This window comes from Eubalaena glacialis, chromosome 17 (genome assembly GCF_028564815.1).
Source record: "Eubalaena glacialis isolate mEubGla1 chromosome 17, mEubGla1.1.hap2.+ XY, whole genome shotgun sequence".
In the NCBI taxonomy this organism is placed as follows: Eukaryota; Metazoa; Chordata; class Mammalia; order Artiodactyla; family Balaenidae; genus Eubalaena; species Eubalaena glacialis.
The window spans coordinates 59891953-59919289 of NC_083732.1; the positions used below are offsets into that span (position 1 = coordinate 59891953).

Sequence of the window (27337 nt, forward strand, 5' to 3'; positions counted from 1 at the left end):
TTCCCTAAATGTGCGATGCTCCTCTAGTCTTAAGACTGGATACAAGCTATTCCTTCTGATAGGAGTGTTCTTCCCTCCTGGTTCTACTCTTATGCTCTGCTCTACCGACTATACTTTTATCATTTCTCGGAATTCCCCTCAAAGGCCACATACTTCAGAGAGCCTTCCTTGACCACCCTACCCCTGCCCATTCTCCGTCCCTCCACCAAAATTTAAAAGAAAAAAGATAACAAAAACAAGCAACAAAACTTACCCCTGGTCTTTTAACTATGTGTTCTCATACTATTGAAGTACTTACCCAATTGTGTTAAGTTTAAAAATTTTGTCTCTCCTAGAATGAAGAGGGACCAGGCCTATCTTGTTCTAGTGCATGACATATTGGAGGAACTCAGTAATCTGTTGACTAAATGAATTGTTAGTAGGATTAAAAAATTTAAAAATCCTCACAAAAAATACTATAAGTAATTTTCTTAGTGTTGGAGTGATTTTTTTAGTATCTTAGACTTAGGCAGCTCACTTAGCAAATAGAATATAGTTTGCTCATTTTAATTAATGTAATTAATGAGTAGAATTAAAATTCTATTTTAGGAGACTTTTAGGAAAAGAGTATTGTAGATTTTTCTTTCAGAGACTTTTGGTAACAAGAGGGTGATGGGAGGACCCTCGGGGTAGTTTTTTTGTTTAGATTTTTGCGGGGGCGGGAGTGTCAGTTGACCTGTGTCCTTTAAGAATTCCATTGAATAGCATCATGAATTAAAGTACTGGAAATGGTTAGTTCAAAGAGTAGTGTGATTCTTGTGATAGGAAAGTTTATCATATATTTATAAAAGACATATATACTAAGTTTAACACTCTCTTAGTCTCTATTGGGCTCTATAAAAAAGTAGGTATATGGTTTATTTATCAGCCAGTTGAAAGTTATTGATGTTTATTATATAGAGGAGTTTGGAGGTGGGAAAGAGTTGAAGGAGGGTATAGTCAAGTTTGTTGAGAATAGGGTATTTGGGCAGAATATGGATAGGATGCCTCGGACAGTGCCTGGCCTATAATAGGCATTAAATGAATATTTGTTGAAAAAATATTTATTAAAAATGTTTGAGGGGATTTTAGTTGTATATGCTCACTGTCTCTACTTCTCTTTTTATTCAGTACTTTAAACAACCACAATTTGGTTTCCATGCTCTATGAGTCCAGTAAGATTTCTAGGGAGATCTAATGCTGGATCTAATGTATCTGTTTTCTACATCTATGCTACATTTGTCATTGCAGGTCATTCCCTCTATGAAAAATTCTTTCGTTGGTTTCTTAATAGCATTAAGGCTATCTTTTTACTTTTCAGAACTTTGCTGTGTTCTCTACATCCATTTGCGCCTTAATTTTTGATGTCCCCTGTGGTTCTTTCCTTAGCCCTCTTCTTAATCTGTTATTGGTGGTGATTAATCCTGAGTTCAACAGACTCCTAACTGATGCAGGCATAGGTGTTATGTGGTCTGTGACTTTCCTGAAATTATATGCAAAATTGAGTGTGTTTTTAAACATGTACATTTTTCTGGGGGAAAGTTGGTTCAAAGGTCCCATCAGCTTTGAAGAGCTCTAAAAAGGTTGAATGTCTTCTGTGGGTAATCATCCACACCTAGCTTTAATTATTAGCCTATATGCTAAATGACATGTTAGTTAAACATATATTTGAGTACTTTGTGCCAGCCGCTGTTCCAGTTCTTGAGGATACAGTGCTGAAAAAGACAGGCAGGGTCCCAGGTCTCATGGCATGTACCCTGAGATTTCACTTCTGCACTAAAGGTTCATATTTATGGATATGTAAATATTTAGTGAAGGTCATTTTTGCAAGGTAAGAGCTGGAGAGGTAGGTTGGTGCCTTGAATACTAGCCTAAGGAGTTTGGACTTTATTTTGTAGATACTTGGGAGCCACTTTCCTATTTAAAAAGAAAAAAAGATCAGTGACTCCTTTTGTTAAACTTAAAATTTTAAATGGACTTTTGATATAGGGCAGGGCTTTTTCTTTGATAGGGATCCCCTGATTGAAATTCCCTGTCATCTTTAATAAACCATTTTCAACTTTGCTTTCTGTAACATGGAACAAGAACATAAAGACCCTTGTATAGCAGCTTCAGTGCACAAGTCCTGTAGATTTTTATTATTTTCCTCTTATTTTTAATTGAGTCACCTTAATATAACAGCAGTTTTTGAAAGCTCTTTACCTTTGTGGACTCTTTTTAAAGCATCCAGCTTTGTTTTATAGAAAAAGTCTATCTTTTGCACTCAAGTTTTCTTTGGCTTTTGTAATATTTAATTATAGTATATAATTACATTAAGTTTAACTGCCATGAACTGGTTTGCATGCAAACACAACAGACTTTTTAAAACGTAACAAATAATGGAAACAATTAACCAAGAGCTAACTGATGAGGCCTGTTGGCCAAGGGCTTCTCAAATGCTAGGGGGGCATCATTAGTATTTTTTGCAGAAAGAAATTCTTTGAGTTGATTCTAACTGGAGGATAGTTAAGAGAGTTTTTAATGAACCTTATTAATGTCACCCATCATATTTTTTTCATTGAAATATAGTTAATTTACAAACACCCCTCATATTTTAATTACTTGTTTACATTCTTTACACACACAAATCTTCTCAGTGCTTCCAATGACCAGCATAGTGGTGAGAGTCAAAAAATAGCTCTCAGTTAATGTTAATTAAAATTTTTGTAGCACTTTATATTTTATGAAGTGCTTTACATAAATTATCTGATATTAGGAGTTCTAAACTCAGATGCCAAGAAGATGAGGATAATGTGTGAAATTGTGTGAAAGATGATAGTGGTGCCTATGAAGAACTGGTGAGTGTATGCCTTATCTAAAGGTAATCAGAATCAGATTAAAAACAGATTACCCCCCACCCCAACCCCGAACATTGTACTGGCTAAGATATTTGAGGGGTCTAGGTTTTGCTTTATGTAACGTTCATAACGTTGTGATCTTCTACATTTTATAGCTGAGGTTAGAAATGTTACATAACAGGTCCAAGATCACTATGCCAAGTAGCAGCATTGGGATTTAAACCAGAGTCCTCTGACTGTAGATCCTATGTCTTTATGCCACTTAATGCTCTAATTCTGGAATTGGCATTATTTTCTGTAAAGGGCCAGGTAGTAAATATTTTCAGCTTTGTGTGACATATGGTCTGTCTCAACTATTCAGCTCTACCATTGTAGCACAGAAACAGTCAGACAGTACTGAAATGAATAAGGGCACCTGTGGGTTTTTTTTGTTTGTTTTGGGTATTTTTTGGGGGGGTGCCTGTGTGCTGATAAAACTTTATCTATAAAACAGGTGGCTGCAAAATTTGGCCCTGGGACTTTAGTTTATTGACCCCTGCTTTCAATCTCCTGTTTTAAATGAAATATGAAGAACAAAGCCAGAGATGGAAGGATTAGGAAAAGATAAATAGCATTTGGTTTTAGAGGATGTACTGTTGGCTTGCAGAGAAGTTTCAAAGCCTTTTGGTTCAGAAGCAAAAGAGAATTTAAAGTGGGTATGAGAACAGGGAAGGAAACAGAGAGTAGAACATTAATAGCTTAAATTTTTTTGAGCACATTTTGTACCATACGCTGTTCGAAACACATAAATTAACTCACAGTGCTTACCACGACAACTATATGATACAGGTATTATTATTTTTCATCTCCACTTTTTAGATGAGAACATTAAAGTGAAAAGTGTTAACTCTCCAATATCACACAGCTAGAAAGTAGCAGAACTGGCATTTGAACTCCAGCAGTTTGAGTTTTGCATCTTCACTTTTAACCACTACACACTAGTGCCTTTAGATAGTAGAAGAGATAATCTGAAGAAAGAACATAAAAATTTAAAGCTTATGGGAGTTTTGAAACACAGGAAAACCTTTGGATAGTGAAAAGAATTGTGAGGCAAAATTGAAGTGTATGTAACACTTTAAATATATCTTTGAGGGAGTCATAACAGTGCATAGATAATACTTTTATACCTTGCTTTAAAAATATCTTGAAGTACATGTTATACTCAATTTGGTTTTCTTTTAAAATTTAGAACTTGGGTAAATAGGGAAATATTTGCGTGAAAGGGCTCATTGTTTTTCCTAGTTAATCTTTAGAAAAAGTGCTTTTGTTACCAAGTCCAAGATCATTCTGCTCAACGCACAACAGGCTAATAAATCGAGAGATGAGTTGTTGGGGCAAGGAATAGTGACTTTATTCAGAAAGCCAGCCAACTGAGAAGATGGTGGACTAGTGTCCCAAAGAACCATCTTACCCCAGTTAGAATTCAGGCTTCTTTTATAACTAAAAGAGGGGAGGGGGTATGGTTGGTTGTTGCAAACTTCTTGGTGTCAAAATCCTTTGTTCTTGCATCTGTTCATGTAGGTCAGGTCATGATATTCCTGAAAACCTCCAACAAGACAAACTTTATGCTCTGTTTGCAACTTTTTATCTCTATATAAGTGGAAAAGTGTCATACCTTTAAAGGTTGGAGTTTTGAGAACGGGCTGTCCTGTATATTTCAGGCCATTAGGCAACACTCTTAACTTGTAGCAAAAGCAATAGAATACAAAGGTTAAAGTAAAAGAAAAAGATCCTATATGGAATCAGATTTGTTCTTCCCATTATACTCTGCTCTCCTAATTTTCCCTCTTCTGATGAGTGATCCTTCAGGTTTTTTTTTTTTTTTTAAGGGTCTCTGGGAGTAGTCTTTGACAGAGAAACATGTTCCCCACCCCTGCTTTGGGTTACATAAACAAAGAATTAACCTGAGCTCCATTTTGCAATGGCCTGAAGGAACTGCTTTGCCTGCCTTCTCTCTCTCCCCCAGTAGGTGGGTTGGGCACTTTCCCAGTCCCTTAGCACAGTGGTCCCCAACCTTTTTGGCACCAGGGACTGGTTTCATGGAAGAAAATTTTTCCACAGACCGGGGTGGGGGTGGATGGTTTTGGGATGATTCAAGCACATTACATTTGTTGTGCACTTTATTTCTATTGTTATTACATTGTAATATGTAGTGAAATAATTATAAAACTCATCGTAATGCTGACAGGAGGTGGAGCTCAGGCAGTAATGCGAACGATGGGGAGTGGCTGTAAATACAGATGAAGCTTTGTTCGCTTGCCCGCCGCTCAGCTCCTGCTATGCGGCCCGGTTCCTGACAGGCCATGGACCACTAGTGGTCCATGGCCTGGAGGTTGGAGACCCTTGCCTTACCAAATGAGATACTTTTATTCCTCTACCATGGTTTATGCTCTTTGTTGTAGAATTCATCTAACGAACTCCCTTTGATCCTTAGGGCATAATTCACGTATCACAGATGTCTTCTTTAACCCTTTCTCCCTGCCAGGTGTAATTAATCTTTCCCTCACCTTGCTTTCTTAGTGCTCTGAACATAACCACTATCTTACCTTTTATCACATTGTTTTGCTGTTGTTTACAGTTTTTCTGTTAACTTGTCAATTTCTTAGGCACACTGGATGATTCTTTTTCATTACGTTTCTAGCATGTTATAGAAAGTATGTATTAATATATTTTTGAATGACTAAATAGAAGTCATGGGGAACATGACAGTGGGTGAAAGGGGATGTTTTAAAAGTCAGAGATTTTCCAGTAATATACTTTGATTATGAATAAGGAGGAGGAGACTGATGGAAAATTGAGTACTGTTGGTAAATGAGAAATTTGACAAAAAAGGAGATGGGACCAGTTTTTGTCTTTTAGTCTCTAGTTTATGGGAAGGAATTCTACAGTTTCTTAAAGGGCATTCTAAAGCAAGTTAAGAAGTAATCTAATAGATTAAAAGATAATTCTTAAATTCAAACAGCATATTTTATTAATTCACCTGGGCTAGCATTTCTTAATTTGGGTGTCAGGGTACAGGCAAGGCGTGTAGTTTTGTGGAACAGATCTGTAAAACACTAAATAAATTTATATTTCCGAGGCTCTTCTTCCTATTTTAAAATAGTCTGCCAGGTTGACAGAGAATGTCAACTTCAGACAGTGTAACTATGGTATAGGGGATGTGGTTTGAATGAGTTCTGAGAACCCAAGTTGTGGACCTTGTGGATATATGTTATATGCATGTTATCTTGTGGATATATGTTATATTGGGATGTAATAAGGTATAATGTATATTTGGTCTTCATCCCCAATTTCTGGCACAGAGCTCCTAAACCCTTGTAATTTCCTTAGTGATAGGGTTGATAGGAACATCTTCTGTTATAATATTTGGTCTTAGTCCTGGGTTCCACATACAACATCTTCTAAGATTTATAGTGATACATGTCTTTTTATATGCCACTGAATAACTGGTGGCTGGATAGCTTCAGGATGGGGGCTGGTTACTGGTAAGACCAAGACTTGAGTGAAGGGTTGGAACTTTCAACCCTACCCCTCAACCTGCTGGGAGGAGAGAGGATCTGGAGATTGACTTAATAACCAGTGTCTAAGGATCTAATCAATCATGCCTACAGACTGAAACCTTCATAAAAGCCCCTAAACTTCAGGGTTTGTAGAACTTCTAGGTTGGTGGATACATCAAGATGCTGGGATGGTGACTTACTCAGAGAGGGTACTCCTATGTCCCTGAAAACCCCCTCCCACCCCCAACTCTTTGCTCTGTGTATCTCTTCCATTTGGTTGTTTCCTGAGTTGTATCCTTTATAAAAAACCAGTAATAGTAAGTGAAGCACTTTCCTGAGTTCTTTCAGCCACTCTAGCAAGTATCAAACTGGATGAGGGAGTTGTTGAAAAGAGCCCCTGATTTTGTAACGAGTTGCTCAGAAGTATGGGTATCCCTGACTTGTGTTGGTTTCTGAAGTGGGGGCGGTCTTGTGAGACTGAGCCCTTAACCTGTGGGGTATGAATAACCTACTTTTTGTTTGCCTGCTCAATTCCTCTTCAACCTTTAAGATTCAGTTCAAGTTACTTCCTGTGCAGAGTGAGAGTCAAGGTGATTTCTAGGTTTCAGTAGGAGGAATTAACTATGTTAATTTGTAGTGATTTTCTAAGACCGTTTTTGTAAATTCACTTAGGGTCTATTTTCATCTTATGATGATTTTTGTTTTCTTTTGTAGACTTCGAGCTGTAGGGACTCAGATAATGCATATAAAGGTAGTGAAAATCCCATATGCTTCTCTTAGATTTATTCTATAGAAGCATAGCATATTGTTTATTTAACTCATGTGTTCAACAACAACTTAATTCAACTATTTAAATCTGTACAACATATATGTCAATAGAAGGAAGAAGGTAGTACTTCAGATGAATATGTAAGATTTTCAGTAGGTAAGAGTAAGAAAGCATGTATGTAATTGGTGAACTGGACAGTTAATTCTACCTTAGCCATATAAAAAATGGATCTTTTTTTCTGGGTTAGGTACTCCCCCACCCCAGTTATTATTTCTGCTATTGTCAAAATGCTGTTCTTTGAAACTCCAGAGTTCCCTATTGTATTAATATGCAAAGTTGTTCTCTCAACTTTTGTTGTTTGCTAGTGCCTTTGACCTTACTTTACATTATTCATTTTTTTCTTTATATGTAATAAAAAGATTTCCTTTGTCCTAATTTTTTTTTCTGTTTATTTCCCTGTGTAATTGTGTATCTTTATATGTTATATGGACTGTTGTAGTAATGTTGTTATTAAGAGAGTTTTGTGATGAATGTTTCTTCAGTGCTGATAGCCTAATATGATACCCTGATTATGAAAATTTTATATTCTTGAGTCAATGGGTAAACTTCAGGAGCACCTTGAATTTTTGATTTCAATGTATAATTTTATTTGTTTTTCTGAGAAGAGAATCCTTAGCTTTTACCAAATTCTGAACATTGTAACCTAAAAAAGCTATGATCCATAGTTGCTTAAAGGGATAGAGCATCTTTGTAGCAGACCCATGCCATACACTACTTTTAAAGATAGTTGTAATATCAGTTGTAATGCATTTTCAGTCTTCTAAAGCAGGGGTCCCCAACCCCCTGTCTTCGGCCTGTTAGGAACCAGGCCACACAGCAGGAGGTGAATGGTGGGTGAGTGAGCAAAGCTTCATCTGCTGCTCCCCGTCACTCACATTACTGCCTGAACCATTGCTCGCATTACTGCCTGAAACATCCCCCTCCCCCGTCCGTGGAAAAGTTGTCTTCCATGAAACCGGTCCCTGATGCCAAAGAGGTTGGGGAGCGCTGTTCTAAAGGATCTGTTGCTCTTGCTAAATTGATTTTCTGCTTTATGAAATTTGAGATACCATAGACTTTTACATTAGTGTGAGTGTATTTTCTTAAAAAGTTGATTTCATCTTGTCAACTGTTTGACATTAATTAAATATATATATATGTAATCGCAAGCATTTTTTTTTTCAGAAATGCGAGATAAAATGAGAAAATGGAGAGAAGAAAACTCACGAAATAGTGAGCAAATTGTGGAAGTTGGAGAGGAATTAATTAATGAATATGCTTCTAAGCTTGGAGATGATAGTAAGTTTTTAAATTTATTGTGTTCATGCTCAGCACATGTTTCATTTACAGTACTTAGTTTTTTAAAAGAAATATTATTATTATGTTTTTTCTGCTGTTCATATCAATCTCTATGATTTGTTACTTTTTAAAAAAATTCTTAGGAAGTCTTAATGACAACTTTATTTTGAGAAGGACTTATAATTGTTGGTAGTAGTGAAGCTATCAAATAGGCATTTTTGTTTTAAAGCTCACAAGGCTGTAGTCCTGGTCAGGTCAAAATGTATTTCATAATGATCTTTTGAAACAGTAAAAGTATTAAATAATTAGAGATTTTTTTTACCTTATATTAAAATATTTTGCTTTGCTGGAAACATAAGGATGCTTTCTTTCCGTAATTTTAGATGTAATACGATAATTCAATTTTCAGTTATGAGTAATGTTCTTTAAAATATCAGAAACAGGAAGAATTCATTATCTAATTTCTGTTGTGAGATTTTTATATTCAGTTTTTTCCTCTGTGTACCTAGTTTGGATCATATATGAACAGGTGATGATTGCGGCCCTCGACTATGGTCGGGATGACCTGTCATTGGTAGGTATTTAAACTTGTTATATTTTATTTTATATTTAATTTGCTTCATAAATTATGTGTAAGCAGTTAGTATATGGCTGTATTGAATGCTTTCTGTAGCTGGTTTTCAGTGCTACTCTTGAGTACCTGGGACTAACTAGGTACTTTGGGACACAGTATGTTTTTATATCTTTTTAACAACCCTGAGAAGTAGATGTTTAGTATCCCAGTTTTACTGAAGAGGTTAAATTAGTTGGTGAAGGTTATCCACTTAATAGGTGAATTATGCCATATTATAGAGTTAAAAATAAGAAGCGTATAGTTTAAAACATTTATTTTTGGGGTTGTTAAATGTCTTATGTAATATATGATGTTAAGTACTGTTTTACGATGTATTAAATGTATATGTTAAATTAGTAGAAAATCTTAACATGTACAGAACATGACTTAAAATATTAATACTAGGTATTTAAGTGGGGCCTGACACATTATGGAAGTAATTTTTAATTTTAATTTAATTTTAAAATAAAAGAATGATAGCTATATTTTTAAACACTCATGTGCTAGGTGCTATGCTAAATGCTTTACATCATGGTTTATTTAATCTTTATAATTATTTCTTAATTTGATTTGTGTTTGGTACTATCACTATATTCATTATATAAATCAGGAAGCAGTGGTTTCTGTTCTTTTGTTCTGTAATCCTGAGCTTTTAAGTGCTCCTTCATGCTGCTTCCTCATTTAAGCCCAAAAGAAATACAAAAAAACCAGAAAGTAGAAATACCCGGAGAACATATGCATGTCTAATTAGCTTTGTCCTTTTCAAGGTAATTACGTTATGTTGACTATACACATATAGTCAGTGGAGCTACCAGTGATAAAAAATATTCCACGAAACCGTTGTATTACATTTAGAACCTATGAGACATAGTCTTTTGAATACCAACAGAGGTGGCAGCTTATATCTTGAGGGAAATTTTGAAATTTTTTTTTTGTATAGCAAAATGCCATTTGGTGAAGTAGGAGATTAAGTGAATAGATAATAACTTCTTTTGTAACACAGTATTTTTTTTTTTAATGGTTCAGAAGTTCAGCACAGTTATCTTGATTGAACAAGTACTATGAGTTTTGCATGATGTCAGAGAAATAAATGAACATCATCTTCAGTTTTGACTAACTTGAATATTTTTCTTATTACAGAAATTATAGCTGCAGACTTTGAAGCTATATTTCCAGATCATATTAAAATTTATTTTATTATTGGTTAATAGTTTCTTCATTAGTTAAAGGCATTTTTAATCACTTATGCTTTGGGGCACTAGAGTGGACCATTTTTATCATGCTTAATATTTCTAGCACTTCCAAGACTCTTATAATCCCTTATAGGTTGCTGAGAACATAGTAGGTGCTCAATAAATATTTGATTATTTGTGTAGTTGAGTTGATGGGTGAATTATGGATATCTGCCAAAAGGAGATTGGTACTCCATTGATATGGTGTCTGTATTTTATGACCCCAAATCAGGACATGTGTACTGACAAGGTGATTGATTAGAATATGACTTCAACAGGGCAAAATTAAACAAAGTGTTAACAGTATTTGCTAGGGACTTGAGGTTACTACCAAAAAACTTAATTTTTATCAAGACAATGCTTGTGCAATACTTAGGAAGAAAAGGCCAGGAAGCAGTTGTAGTTATTTAAGTGGTGCCTGACACATTATGGAAGCAGTTTTAAAGTGATATGGTAGTAGTATTTGAAGAGTTATTAGTGGACCTCATAATCTGCTCATTTTCTTAGTTAAGAGCTTGATCAGTTTCTGAGAACTGATTGTTGTCCTCACTGTAAGTTCAGAGTTCTTCTTTCACCCCATTATTCATTACTGATTAATTTCACTTATGTCATTAGATCTCAGTAATGAAATTATTTAAGAAGAAACATTGAAGACTATGTAAGCTGTTCCTTGTAACCCATTTAGTATATGTAGTGTAATTACTACTCTTCAAGTCTTTTTTACCAATATTGTTTTTTAGTTTTGTCTTCAAGAGTTGAGAAGACAGTTCCCTGGCAGTCACAGAGTCAAGCGACTAACTGGCATGAGATTTGAAGCCATGGAGAGGTAACTGAATCTTGTAAATAGTGTGATCCTGTTTTAAAATGGCAAACATGGGGTCTTACATTTAGGTCCTTCTATACCCATGGCAACATCATTAATTGTACAAGATCTTTTGCTACTGAGCTTTAGAATAGTGTCAGAGTGCTTCTCAGCCTAAATCCTGCCAAGTTACTCTCCTTAAATAGGATTTGACATAAGAGTGTAATCCATTTACCATCTTTGGCCTAGTGGAATTGGGATCATGCTTTGGAGTAAGAACAGGCTTCCCATCCTGTTTCTAAGGATTTATTAGCTATTGACCTGGCAAATTATTTAAGATTTTCAGCCTTACTCCTCTGTAAAACAAGAATATTACCAACTTGTCAGGGTTGTTTTGGGAATTAATAATGATATATGTGTAGTGCCCTCTCAGGCACTCAAGGTATAGAAGCTATTATTATTTTTTTAACTGAGATATAATTGATATATAACATTGTATTAGTTTCAGGTGTACAACATAATGATTTGTTAAATGTGTACATTGTGAAATGATTACCGCAATAAGTTTAGTTAACATCCATCATCATAGTTATAAATTTCTTATGATAAGAACGTTTAAGATTTACTCTGTTAGCAACTTTCAAATGTACAACACAGTATTGTTAACTATAGTAAACCATGCTGTATTATATCCCCAGGACTTAATTTATCTTATAACTGGATGTTTGTACCTTTTGACCACCTTCACCCACTTCTCCCACTCCCCATCCCCTCGTCTGGCAACCACTAATCTGTTCTTTGTATCCGTGAGCTCAGGTTCTCTTTGATTCCACATGGAAGTGAGATCATATAGTATTTATCTTTCTCTGTCTGACTTATTACACTTAGCATAATGCCCTTAAGGTCCATCCAGGTTGTCATAAATGGCAGAATTTCTTTTCTTTTTTATGGGTCAGTAAAATTACATTGTATATACAGTTGACCCTTGAGTAACATGGGTTTGAATTGTGTGGGTCCACTTAGTACGTGGATTTTTTTCAATAGTAAATACTACAGTGCTACACAGTCTGTAGTTGGTTGAATCTGTGGATGTAGAACCTTGGATATGGAAGGGCTGATTTTAAGTTATATATGGATTTTCCTTTTTTTAATTTTAATTTTTTGGCTGTGCTGGGTCTTCGTCATGGCACGCAAGCTCTTCATTGTGGCACATGGGCTTCTCTAGTTGCAACATGTGGGCTTCTCTAGTTGCAGCACGCAGGCTTCTCTAGTTGCGGTGCACGGGCTCAGTAGTTGTGGTGCGTGGGCTCTCTAGTTGTGGCATGCGGGCTCTAGAGCATGGTGCGTGGGCTCCCTAGTTATGGCGTGCGGGCTCTAGAGCATGTGGGCTCAGTAGTTGCGGCGTGTGGGCTTAGTTGCCCTGTAGCATGTGGGATCTTAGTTCCCCAACTAGGAATTGAACCTGCGTCCCCTGCATTGGAAGGCGGATTCTTAACCACTGGACCACTAGGGAAGTCGCCTATGTATGGATTTTCCACTGTGCCATAGGTTTGGTGCTCCTGACCCCCACGTTGTTCAAGGGTCAACTGTACTTACACCAAACTGTTTTAGCCATTTATCTGTCGATGGACACTTAGGTTGTTTCCATCTCTTGGCTATTATAAATAATGCTGCAATGAACATGGGGGTTCAAATATCTTTTCAAGTTAGTGATTTTATTTCCTTTGGATAAATACCCAGAAGTAGAATTGACTAGATCAAATGGTAGTTCTGTGTTTAATTTTTTGAGGGACTTTTATACTGTTTTCCATAGTGACTGTGCCAATTTACATTCCCATCGACAGTGCACAAGGGTTCCCTTTTCTCCACATCCTTCCAACACTTGGTATGTTTCGTCTTTTTGATAATAGCCATTCTAATAATTATGAGGTGATAACCACATTGTGGTTTTAATTTTCATTTCCCTGATGATTAGTGATATTGAGCACCTTTTCATGGACTTGTTGGCTATTTGTGTGTCTTCTTTAGAAAAATGTATATTCAGTTGCTCTGACCCTTTTTACTTGGATTGTTTATTTTTTTGCTATTGAATTATGTAAGTTCTTATAATATTTTGGTTATTAGCCCCTTATCAGGTATGATTTGCAAATATTTTCTCTAATTCCATAAGTTGCCTTTCCATTCTATTGATGTTTTTCTTTGCTGTGCAGAAGCTTTTTAGTTTGATGTAGTCCCACTTGTTTATTTTTGCTTTGGTTGACTTTGCTTTTTGTGTTGAATCCAAAAAATCATCACCAAGATTGATGTCAAGGAGCTTACCACCTACGTTTTCTTCTAGGGGTTTTATGGTCTCAGATCTTATGTTCAGGTCTTTAATCCATTTGAGTTGTTTTTCTGTATGGTGTAAAGATAGAGGTCCAGTTTCATTCAGGCTGTCTAGTTTTCGCAACACTGTTTATTGAAGAGACTGTTTCTCCCCCATGGTATATTTTTAGCTCCTTTGTCATAAATTAATTGGCCATATATGTGTGGGTTTATGTCTGGGCTCTGTTCTGTCCTAGTGATCTATGTGTCTGTTTTTATGCCAGTACCATACTGTTTTGATTACTATAGATTTGTAATATAGTCTGAAATCAGGGAGCCTGATCCCTCCAGCTTTGTTTTTCTTGCTAAAGGTTGCTTCCATACAGATTTTAGGATTATTCTATTTCTGTGGGAAATGGCATTGGAATTTTAAGAATTGCACTGAATCTGTAGATTGCTTTGGGTACTATGGACATTTGACCAGTCTTAATTTTTCCAGTCCTTGAGCATGAGATAATCATCTTATTTATTTGTGTCTTCAGTTTCTTTCATTAGTATCTTACAGTTTGTAGTATATAGGGCTTTCAGCTCTTTGATTAAATTTATTTCTAGGTATTTTATTCTTTTTGATGCAGTTATAAATGGGATTGTTTTCTTAATTTCTCTTTCTGATAGATTCTTATTAGTGTATTGAAACACAACAGATTTTTGTATATTAATTTTGTATCTGCAACTTTACTGAATTTATTAGTTGTAACAGTTTTTGATGGAGTCCTTTGCACCAGTAAGCTGTGATTGTATTCACCTGTCTTGCAATTTTGGATGCAGTGGTTTGCCCTGTAACTTTAATTGTCTGATGGATCTAAGAAGAGTTGTTGGGGCAGCTTTTTTCTTGCGAGGATGGGAGTGATGACTTCCAAGGTCTTTATGTGCCAGACCAGGAACCAGAAATCTTGAGTATCTTTTCATGCAATAATTGGCCATTTATATATGTTCTTTGGAGAAATGTTTGTTCACATTGTCTGTTTTTAAATTGGGTTACTTTATTTATTTACGTCTTTTTATTATTTAGTTGTAAGAGTTCTTTATATATAGTCTAGATACAAGTGTTTTATCATATATATGATTTGCAAAAATTTTCTTACATTATGTGGGTTGTCTTTCACTTGCTTAATGGTGTCTTTGATTACAAAGGATTTTAATTTTTTTATGAAGTTCAGTTCATTTTTTCTTTTGTTGCTTGTCATTCTGGTGTTATTTCTAGAAACCATTGCCTAATTCAGGGTCACAAAGATTACACCTCTTTTCTTCTAATAGTTTTATAGTTCCAGTTTTTGCATTTAGGTCATTGACACTTTTTGAGTAAATATTTTTTATAGTATGAAGAAGGTGTCCAACTTTATTCTTTCTTTTGTGGATATCCTGTTGTTCCAGCACCATTTGTTGAAAAGACTGCTTTCCCCATTTAATTGTCTTGGGCAATTAAATCAGTTGAATGTAAATGCGATGTTTTATTTCTGGGCTTTCAGTTCTGTTCCATCGATATATATGTTTATTATATACCACACTGTATCGATCCCAATATCGATATTGTAGCTTTGTAGTAAGTTCTAAAATTGGGAAGTGTGAGTCCTTCAACTTTGTTGTTTTTTTTTTTTTTGCAAGATTATTTTGTCTGAGTCTCTTAAATTTTTATATTCATTTTAGAGTCAGCTTGTTGTTTCTTACCTTTTTAACTTGGTGTTTTAGGTGAGACAGGGCTAACTTGTACCTCAATTGTAGTAGCTTTTTTCACATAGGATCTATTGATATAGTTTTTCTTAACCCTTTTATTTCTTGGCTTTTGGCTTATGTGTTTATGTATATGTATATTTTAATATCTTTGGATCTTCTCTGTTAGTTAGCAAAGGGCATGGATAAATAAAAATAAATAAAATAGTATTATTATAGGTTAGCAGAAAATAATTTTGAATCAGAGGACAGAATGGAAGAAATCTGCAAAGGATTGCTCCTGAATCAGTATTCCACTCTAATACCACTTTTTGTTTTACTTCAAGTAGTATGAGTTCCTAGCCCGTTCTTAAAATAAGTGAATAGCAAAGCACATCCCAGAGTCCAAGATGAATGATTTTTCAAATTATCTTTTTAACACATTTTAATAGTTATCATTCCTCTACCCTCTTTCCAGCCATACAAAAAATTGATATGATAGCAATAATTTATTTTTAAGTATTAACTCAGGTTTCTAAGAAACCTAGTGAACTTTAATTTCTTTAAGCTTTTATTCTTTAACTGAAACTCATATCATCATTTTACCTAGTAAGGTTTTACTGTTTTTTTCTGAAAGAGTGGCTGTTATATGTTTTTGTTACATAGGACCTTTAACCATTGATTCTCATACATGATTGTGTGAATTAGAATTATCTGTGGCATTTAAAAAATATGTAGTTGCCTAGTCCTCACTACTGAGATCAGTCTGTTAGGGGTGTAATGCAGGAGAATAGACAGGTAGATTTGAGAACGTTGCTGACTAAAGGTAAATTTTTATGGACCTTCAGTGTATTAGTCAGGACTCTCTAGAGAAACAGAACCAGTGGGATGTATGTATATTTATGTGTGTGTATGTGTGTGTGTGTGTATATATACACATACATATATATATAATGGAGATTTATTATGAGGCAATTATGGAGGCTAAGAAGTCCCAGGATCTGCTGTCTGTGACCTGGAGACCCAGGAAAGCTGGTGCTATAATTCAGTCTGAGACCAGGTCTGAAGGCCTGAGGACCAGGGGAGCCAATAGTGTAAATCTCAGTTTGAAGTCTGAAGGCAAGAGAAAGTGAGATGAGATGTCCCAGCTCCAGCAGTGTGAGGCAGTAAAAAGAGGTAAATTCTTCCTTCTGCTTTTGTTCTATTCAGGCCCTTGAGAGATTGGATGGTGTCCACCCATATTGGGGAAGGTAATCTGTTTTACTGAGTCCATGGATTCAAATGCTAATCTCATCTGAAACACCCTGAGACATACCCAGAAATAATATTTGATCTCGGCACCCTGTGGTTGACACATAAAATTAATCATCACACCCAGTTTTTACATAAATTACTTTTTTTATTATAATATAACTTAAATATGTTCAAATATAAAACCAGTATTAGTGCCTTACATGTATATTTTCATATAACTGTGAAAACAATGTATGGTTTCTAATAAAATACCAAAAAAACTAGAAAGTACTATAATTCAAATTATTATTCTATTAATGAAGTGAATGAGTAGTTTCCTCTGTCATTTCCAATATATTTCCTAGAAGTTATATAGTTGGGAAAAGATCCCCAAGCGATTCTCATGTACTATGTCTTGTGAGAACCTGTGCTCTATGGCATTAATTTTGCCCTTGTTTATATACTTTATTTTATAATTATTTAATGATATTATTTTCTCTTTCTCCATATAGTTGCAGGTTCTTATGAGGCTAGCACACCTACTATATAATCATGTATTTGATGTCCAAACTAATTTTCTTTTTTTGAGCTATTGCTAACTCTGATTAACTTAGTGTGCAGTGATGTTATTTGGCCTTTGCATGGTATGGACATACTTACAAATTAAGTCTGCTTTTATTTTTCTCAGTAGTCTGCTACAGTAGTTAAATATTCTTACCTACTGGCATGACCACAACCACAGATACAGGCTTGGTCACTAAAATTGTGGGCCGGTGTTTGATTAAAAGATGTGTCACCATGATGATATAGAATATTTATGTGTTGAATAACATTAAGAGAAAAACTTAAAATTAAAAAATTATAGGGAACTTAAGAATAGATCACAAGAGTATATCTGCCGTCCCTAGTTTTATAAATACTGCTGTAAAAGTGTTTAAACATCGTTTTTTGCTTTCTCTAAAGATCTATATCCGGAAGTGGAGAAATTGATTGGAAGGGAGTTGGGGGTTGTGGATATGGTTAGGAGGGAATTTCAGAATCACTCGACTATTTCCTTGTATCCCAAATAAGATCACCATATACAGGAGTATATTGTTAGGTAAAGTTCTTTGTGTGATTTCTGATGTATCCCTCCCTTTGATTCACTATCATATAATGTTAATTTTGGCTTCTTAGTTATATCCTGCCATATTTGATTATTTTTTCATTTGATAAACTTGTTAACTATTTCCCATATGAGACTGTAACCCAGCAAAGTGTATTATGTGTGCATACTTAATAGGTACTTAATGAATTGAACTTCACCAGCTCAACTAAGAAAAGCTGTCATAAATATTTATTAAAGGAGAATTAATACTTAGATCATTTCCTTGTGAATATATTTGTTAAAATTAAACTCTTTTTCATGGTTTATTAGCTGTAATTCTGTGTATAACTAGGACCACAAAGGTGTCTCTTTGAGCTGCTAGTTTTTACCTTTGTATTTAGGCCAAATTGAATCAGTATGTTTTTGAAGTAAGTTTTTCTATAAATACTTTATACATGTTTTTTTCTTTTTTTTGCTTGGAAAATGACATTGTAGCAAACTTGCTGTCATGTGAAGATCAGAAGAGGCTTAGTAGCAATTGTAAATGCATATAAAGTCCTGCCAGTTTAATCTTTTTCTGTATTTACTATTTGTCACTAAATTTTAAGGTAATGATTCTTGATATTTGTTTTTCTTTTTAAATAGATATGATGATGCTATACAGCTATATGATCGAATTTTACAAGAAGATCCAACTAACACTGTAAGTTAGCTGGTTGTGCTGAAGATCAATTCATTTTAAGAAATGAAATTAATTTATTTTGGAAATAATGGAAAAAACCACATGGAACCATATTCTATTTTGTTATTTTAAATATTTCGTGATGGGCCATTTTAAAAAAAACAGGTTTAAAACTCTTCAGTAAAATTTGACTTACAATATCTCTTATTAGAAAGAAGCTAGTTGAAATTTAGAAAGAATGAATTTTATGCGCTTGCAAAAAAAAACACCTAGCAGAGCTTATTGTTTTTGTAATACTTTGAAGTTTATGGAATACTAACTTCTCTGGTTTGGGTAGTTATATTTTAGTTGTCTTCATGAAAAATGAAAGACGTCACCTCAGTAATTAGTATATGGAATTGATTAATGAAGACTTTTTTTTTCAGTTTTGCTTTCTTCCTTATACCTGAATAGGGATATATATATGTATATGTTTTCCTTAAGATAACATCTTTAATTTATTCTGATTTTGAACAAATATTTATCTCAGTTTATTGGGCAGAAGATTTGTTTCAAATATACTTATGTAGTTTATCTGTTTTAAAAACACCCTGGTGAAAAAATTTTTTTTAATATTGAGAACATTTTAGTTTACTATATTGGCATAATGGCTTCCCTCAGACTTACCTTTTACTAAATGAAAAGTTAGAGACATTAGATAACGTATCAGGCGTTTCAATGTTTCATATTATTCTATCCATGCACACATATGCCTGCTAAAGTAAAGTAAATATTTTTAGAGTTTTTAAATAATAATCAGTTTGAGTTTGTTTTTTCCTTTTATAGAAACAGAAATTGTTATTTTAACACATAATACAACTATGTGAAGGTTTTCTCTTATTTGGCAAGTAGTTTATTAAAAATATACATTTTAAAAAGTCATATAATGTATGATTGTGGATTAAAAGATGCAGAAATACTGATTGAACATTGGTAACTTGATTCATTTTAAATTATTTATGCTAAGTTTGGAAATTAATATTGAAGTGTGCAATTTTTAGATAACATTTATACCAGGCATTTATTGGTCATAAATCCCTGATCTCTCCTTGCCCCTTTTGTTACTCTATAGGAATACGTATTTTTTTTGCTTAAATAATATTTTTTCCCAGCTTTATTGAGATATAATTAACATTGTGTAAGTTACACAACTTGGTGATTTGATATGTGTATATATATATTGTGAAATGGTTTAGATTATTGCTTTTAATACAGTCTCACCCCAGGGAAATTTTCTCTGGAAACTTTCTAGGTGTTTTGTTTTGTTTTGTAGATATTTGAATGGTAAGCATTCATCATTTTGTGAGGATTCTCAAAATACAGAAAGTTCAGGGAAAAGTTTTGACAGAGCTGCAAGCCTACCTGTTATTAAAAAAAAAGTTAATTTAGATATCCCAAATAAAAAGAGAGTTAAAATTGAGAAGTTCTGAATAATCTTTAAATCTTATTTATACTAATAGCTTGCCATCTGTCTTAATAAAACAATCCCTTGTAAAAAGCCCCATTTTTCTTTTCCTGGAGATTTTCTCATGTACTTATTTCAGCTCTAAGACTTTACCACAGTTTCAGAGGTATTCATTTTTTACACAGCGATATTTCTGTGTAATATGAAATATGACATCAGATTTCTGAAAAAAGTTTGTTTCATGTAGTTTTCTCATACTAGTTTAAAAGATTAATAGTTTGTAATTTATTTTTTTGAATTAGGAGTCATATTTTACTTCTGTGTCAGTTTAAGTTGGGCATATTTTAAATAAATTATTTCACTACTTCAGGGTCTCAGGTAATATGTAACTAAATATTACTCTATCTTTGTAGTACTTTCCATGTTTTATGGTTTGGTTCCCCTCATAGACTATGTATGAGGGGGTAATAACTAAATCATTTAGTTGTTAGGTAAACATTTTAGAACAAGGTGACTAAATTCAGCTTTGCTAGATGTATTATTCTTTCATCAAATATTATTTTTATCTAGTCGCCCCTCAGTCTCTTCTGTCCTTCTGTAAATGTTTATTGAGTACCTGTCAAGAGCCATGAAAATGTTGGTGTTACTAAGAATAAAGACACTATTTCTGTTACTGTATCCATAGAAAGCACTGTGGTAGACATTAAGGGAGAAAAACAAAGGCATATAAGACCTAGAACTAATAAAGTCTAGTAGGGGAAGACTTTTCTTATATTAAACAGTGAAGTTACTATGTAGAAGACACCATAGTTATAATTCAAGCTTTTATACTGTAGAGCTTTGCATTGTCTGAAACTGATCATGTGACTCTTTCATCTGCTTCTGTGTTCCTATATATCCAGTATAGAAATGAGGCTGTTCATTAAAGCTTTAAGGAGCTCTCTTTCCCTCTCACATGCATTCATTATTCTTTCAAAAAATGTTTGTTGAGTGCTTGCAACATGCTTGTTGTTGAGACTAGCGGGATGAATTAGACACCATCCTTGACTTTGTTTTTAGAGAGATAGCATGATATAATGAACACATTATGGACTTTGAAATAGACTTATTGAATCCTGACTCTTTGGTGATTTGCTACATTACTTTTAAGCCTTGTAGGCCTTGAAGGATGAGTGTGGCTTAAATGAGACAAAGATGGTAGGCTGGGGAAAGACATTGTATCCCATGAATGGCATGAGTAAGCCTTAGCATTATTAAAGTACAAGGCCTACCTAGGGAAAAAAGAATAAAGTGATTAAAATGGAAGTTTTCAAATGTTGGGAGGTTGCTAAAATGGGACATCTCATCTATTTTTAAAAAGCTGTAAAATATTCTTTTGAAAAAAGTAACATGTACCCATGTTAAAAAATTACAAACAGTACAGAGTGTATGTTGAAAAATAAGTCCTCCCACCCCTGATCTCAGGTCCTCCTTCACTTAGGCAAACATTGTTAGCAATTTCTTAAGAACTCTTCCAGAAATTTTTTCTCATGCACACACAAATAAGTGTGTGTGCATGTGTGTCCCTTTTGACAGGGAGAATGGTTGGAAATGCAAATGGTGGCATACTCTACCTAGTAGTATCTTTTTTTTTTTTTTTTTTATTAAATTTATTTATTTATTATTTTTGGCTGTGTTGGGTCTTAGTTTCTGTGCGAGGGCTTTCTCTAGTTGTGGCAAGCGGGGGCCACTCTTCATCGCGGTGCGCGGGCCTCTCACTGTCGCGGCCTCTCTTGTTGTGGAGCACGGGCTCCAGACACGCAGGCTCAGTAGTTGTGGCTCACGGGCCTAGTTGCTCCGCGGCATGTGGGATCTTCCCAGACCAGGGCTCAAACCCGCGTCCCCTGCATTAGCAGGCAGATTCTCAACCACTGCGCCACCAGGGAAGCCCCCCTAGTAGTATCTTTTAAAGTTCATGCGCTGTCAGCACATCCTTTACCTCATCCTTTAGGTAGCTGCATAGCATTGTAATGCACGGATGTATAATCCCTGTCTTGATGGAAAACTTTCTTTAATTAAGTCCCCTTGGTATCTGATATAGTCCCCCCAGAAGCAGTGTTGCAGTACATGTCATTTGTAGGATAGATTCCTAGAAGTGAAGTCTCCGAGTCAGGAGGTCCATGTATTTTAAAATTTGATAGTTGTTACCAAATTTCCCTCCACAGAAGCTTTTTAGCTGTCTATACTCATTAATTTGGTGTATGAGAGTGCTTCTTGCCCTGTATCCTCCCACGTGGTATATTATCAGCTTTTTTTGTGTTTAACCTTTGCCAGTCTAATTAGTTAAAAATGTTACCTTGTTTTAATTTGCATTATGAGTGATGTTTAATATCTTCTAATATGCTTATAGGGCCAGGTATATTTCTCTTTTTGAACTGCCTCCTTTAACACGATTTTCACGTGAAATTTCATTTCTATTCTTGTTGAAGAGAGGGCATGGCTCTGGTGCTCTGTGTAGTTTTAACCTCCCCCTTCTTCCCCACTGATTTACTGCTGAGGAAAACTAGGGCTCTAAGGAACAATATTTTATACCTTTTAGTTGGTTCGTTGTTCAGAGTGACTAGCGATACAACAAGAAGGTCTGCATTTGTGAACAACCTGGTATGTTACACTTCAGAATTTTAATTTTTTTTCTGCATTATCAATACATTTTTATTTCTTTTTTGTTTTCTTTTTAATTGAAGTATAGTTGATTTACAATATTCTGTTAGTTTCAGGTATACAGCATAGTGATTTGGGTCTTTTTGCAGATTAGATTCCATTATAGGTTATTACAAGATATTGGGTGTAACAGAATTTTAATTTTTATTCTTAGAAAATGGAGAATGAAGTCAAATTTTGATTAGTGAAATTCCACCAGATTTTTTTTTAGAGATAACTTTGTCAGTAATACGGGAGATGGTTTGAAAGAGGTGAAAAGAGATGAAATAGTAATTTGGAGGCTGTTCTGTCTTAGGCTAGAGATTATGGGGATCTAAACCTAGGATAAGTAGAATTAAAGAGGATGGGGTTGGATGAAAGTATATTTTGCAATAAAAGTACACAAATGATGAAAACTTAGATATAAACGTTATTTTAGAAGGATAACTCTGAAGTATGAAAATTTTCGTCACCAGCTCATCAAAATCAAGTATTGAATTAGGCTGACTGTGAGCTTTTTATCCCTTAGATTACCCCAACACCGGTCAGTTTTTTGTTTGCCTGCTTTTAAAGTAAAAGTAGGCTTTTCATCCTTTGAAAGCTCTTTGAGGGAAAAATTATGTCCACTGCATGCAACAATGCCTAGCATATATGCCTTCAGTAAATACTTGTTGAATGAATGAATGCCTTTCAGAAAGAAAGTACAATAATTCTTGTCTTTTTAGTTAACTTTCATATTTCAGAAAGATCAGATTTTGCCTCCAATTGTGAACTGCCTGTTATGATATATCAAATATTTGAAGTCTTATTTTGGAATTAGATGTAATTGCCTCTGTGCCAAGAGTGAAGATGGTTTATTTTTATTTTTATTTTTTTTAATAAATTTATTTTATTTATTTATTTTTGGCTGTGTTGGGTCTTCGTTGCTGTGCACGGGCTTTCTCCAGTTGCGGCAAGCGGGGGCCACTCTTCGTTGCAGTGCGCGGACCTCTCATTGCAGCGGCTTCTCGTTGTGTGCCGAGCACAGGCTCTAGGCGTGCAGGCTTCAGCGGCCGTGGCATGCGGGCTCAGTAGTTGTGGCCCGCCGGCTGCAGAGCACAGGCTCAGTAGCTGTGATGCGTGGGCCCAGTTGCTCTGCGGCACGTGGGATCTTCCCGTGCTCGAACCCGTGTCCCCCACATTGGCAGGCGGATTCCCAACTACTGCGCCACCAGGGAAGCCCCTGAAAATGCTTTTAGAATGCCATATTTCCCAGGGTCATGGCATAAGCCTCGGAGGCAGAAGAACCTGGAACTCTGCTTTCCCTTTGTTGGCCAGTGGTCTGTTTCTGTGTCCCAACATCTGGGGTAGGGGGTGTTCTAGGTTGTATTTTGCTGGTAGACCTTAATCCTGTAATCATTTTCTAGGTTCTCTCCCTACGTGGCCTCATTTTTTTTTAAGATGTGATATGTCTTTCAGGAAAAATTGCTAGCTAGCTCCTTGTACATATACAGAGGCAGGTACCAAATTTATGGTCATAAGAACGTTTTGAAGTTTCATATTTTATAATAGAAATTCTGACTCCATTATTAAAATCGCTTGTAAAATGTGGACAGTTTTCATTTTTGACTTAAACTGACTTTTACAAAGGTTGATCTAAACAAGAAATTTAGAAAAATTCAGAACATTGGCATATTTTATAAGATAAAAAGTATAAGAAAGAAATATAAATGGAAATTGATAGTCAAGACTCTACTTAATGTCTAATTAGTGGTATTTTTAAAACTGTTTTGGCATATAATTGATGTAGAATAGACTGCACATATTTAAGGTGTATAATTTGATAAGTTTTGACATTTGTATACACTTGTGAAACCATCACCACAATCAAGATAATGAACAAAACCATCATGCTCTAAAGTTCTCTTTGCCCCTTTTGATTTTTGTATTCTTATATATATTCTTTGAGCTTTCTTGTGGGATATAATTAAGTTACTTGCAAACAGTTTCATCCTTTTGGGTCTTTGTTAGACAGGACCAGAACAGTGTTTATACTGGGACTAATTAATTCCCCATTATGTCCTTCTGGGTAGTCTGTCCACTGCCCCAGGAATCATGGCATTTTCCAGTCTGACTATTAGGAAGGGACACTATTCCCAGCCCTGTGTGAGCTCTGGGCACATTTTCCCCTAAACGTTTCTGGTAGATCTTTCCTTGGCTGTGGTAGTTTCCACATACACATGCACTGATCAGTACGAACCTGAGTACTCGAGGGAAACCCTTGAGATTCAAGGGGAATCTCTTTAGAGTCTTTATTCTGTATTTTTCTCTCTTCTCCTGTACTCTGTCCCATGAACTGTAGCCTCTTTGATCTTCTTGGACTCTGAGCTCCTTATGAACTCACAGCTCAACCTGGTTTTCTTTTCTTGCACAGCACCCTTGAAACTCTCTCAAAGCAGTGAGTCAGGGCAATAAAATTAGGGCCCACCTCATTTGTTTCTGCCTGTCAGGGATCAACTCTCCTTTTTTGCTTGTTGTCCTGTGCCTTAAAAGTGGTCGTTTTATATATATAGTACAGTCCTTTCGTGGTCTCAGGCAAGAGGGTAAAACCGCTGCCTGTTACTACATCTTGGCCGGAAATGAAATCCCTGCTTAATGCTCATTTAAAATGATTATGGTTTTTGTGCCAGAATGTGGTAGTATTTTTCTTAGAGGGCTGTTGTATGTGACTTAATGATACATTGTTGCCTGTATGATAGTGATTGCCATATAGGTTTTTCTTTAAGCTGTCATGTATAGTTTCATTAGGAAGACTGGCTTTGCATAGTTGAATAGTTACCTCTTAAAAGTGTGTTTTAAACCTTATAATATTAGGAGATAAGTTACTATTATCTTAGGTCTTACATGGTTAAGCAATGTATTGCTTATTATAGTAGAGATTTTGGGGCATGTTTCACAAATTGATTAGTAAAACCTTATGTTTAAAATCTTTGCTTATACTTCACTGAAGTGTTTGTTAGGTGGAAAACTCTTAGTTTTTAAAATAGGCTATTACAAAGTTAATACTGAATTTCTGTTTTACATTATTATAAAATTATGGCATTCCACCTACTACAAATATACATAATTCAAAAAATAGTAACAAATTAATTTGTAATATTTCAGTTTCAGGAACTCTTATCAATGAATCTAGAACGGGAATCAGAAATTTGAGATCCTGCTTCTCATCCTACCTCTTTTGATGCATTTAGGTTGTTTAAACCTCTGTTTTTCATTATTTACAAAAGGATTATTTTTTAAAAAGGCATTTTTAAAGACTAATTATCTTTGAAACACTAGCAGTGCTTTATAAACTGTATTCTGCAAAATGCTGCTGACCTAAAAATTTTGGTGTTTGTTCAACAGTAGAGACATGATTCTCTTGTCAAATCAATGAGAAAATGAGTTAATATTAGACAGGTGTTTTTTAAAAAACGAAACTCATTTTGTGAATAATGGTGTCCATTACAGTGTTCATACCACATTCTTACTATGACTGTAGAGGTATTAGTTGCTATTCATGTTTGTACTTTGACTTTTTGTCTCTTATTTGTGGCATTTGAATGCAGTATTTTCAACAAGTTTCACTGCATCTATACAATATCTCATTTCAGCTGATACAAATCCTGTAAGGATTGGGGAAATATATCAATATTAAACTAAGCAAGCCTGTGCCAGTTCTTTAAAGATCTCATAGGTAGAGCTTTTGGCAAGGTTTAACGCATATATATTAATCATAGACCAAAGGTAAAAAAGAAGGAAGATAACATTTATTCAATACTGTTATATGCTATGTACTGTGTTAGATACTTCACTTTGATACTTGGAGATTGGTGGTATTACTGAAGTTTGGGCAGGTCAGATGTTTTGCTCTTGGTTAGAAAGCTCATAAGTGACAAGAGTTGGGATTCAGTTCCTTGTCTTTTTTTATTTCAAAACCTAGACTCTCTGCTCTAACATACTGCCTGTGGAAGAAGTAGTGTCATCAAAAATGAAATGAATAAACAAAAATGTTTCAAATTCTGTTGGACTGGTGAAATTAGATAATATATGCCCCAAAGAAATTAGTTTCTTAATTATGTTAATTTAATCCTCACCTATTTTCAGAAGGACTTGGAATAAGGCGTACATTTGAAGTCTAATATTCTTCCTAAAGGCTTTAGGATTGAGTTACTGTTAGAGCTTTACTTTTACTTTCCTTCTGAATTCTTGAGACTTAAACTTTACATTTATTATGGCGCTTTCATTGTTGTGCATAGTGAAATTATTCCAAAAATATTTGAGTTCCTGCTGTGTGGCAGGTGTTCTGGTAGGCATTCAGCATGAGCCATATAATCAGGGGTATACATTTTTAACAGATGTGTCATTCTTTCATTACCGAAATATTGTTATCACTATTATTATAAATATTGCTTTTGGTCATATTTATTGGGAGTCTCTTGATTCGCTCTGATTTTGTGACTTTCAGTTTTTCAGAGCAAAACCCACCTTTTCCACCCCAGGACAGATAGCTCCTTTGGTCTAAAGAGGCCCCATTCATTTTACAGTACTTCCCTTGTGTGTATCTTGTGGAGTGTGTTTTACTTAAAACAATGACAATCATGTTCATAATTAATAAGCCTAACCTAGCCCTGATTATAGTGTGTTTTATTGTTTAGTCTTCTGCATTTAATTAAACAGAGACGGAGGGGATGTAAATTTAATAATTCACACAGAGCCCTCCGGTCACTTCAGCCCCAAACATATAGTCTTGATTATACACAATGCTGCTGTCTCCTATGCCTTTGCTCCTTTGTTCTCCTGCTATGCAGTATTGTCCCTCCACACAGCTTTCTTTTCTGCTTTCTTAATGTCTACTTGCACGTTCTCTTTTAGCACAGGTATCACATCTGGGACGCTCTTTGCTTCCTGTCCTTCCACTTCCTCCCATCTGCCACAGCCTTGTTAGGATCACCTCCGTGTTGCCACAACATCTTAGATATCTCTATTATTGTCTTTTTATTTGATGTCTCTTTCTCTTATCAGACTGAGC

General features: G+C 35.0%; 1 protein-coding gene across 1 annotated transcript in view; it reads left to right on the forward strand.

Annotated features, from left to right (window-relative positions):
• EMC2 (ER membrane protein complex subunit 2) overlaps positions 1–27337 on the forward strand; it is a 51169-nt gene that overhangs the window by 1671 nt on the left and 22161 nt on the right. The window contains exons 2-5 of the mRNA XM_061171599.1: positions 8388–8501; positions 9011–9075; positions 11087–11172; positions 18128–18185. Of these exons, the coding sequence (XP_061027582.1) occupies positions 8388–8501; positions 9011–9075; positions 11087–11172; positions 18128–18185 (323 nt within the window). The remainder of the gene's footprint in view (positions 1–8387; positions 8502–9010; positions 9076–11086; positions 11173–18127; positions 18186–27337) is intronic.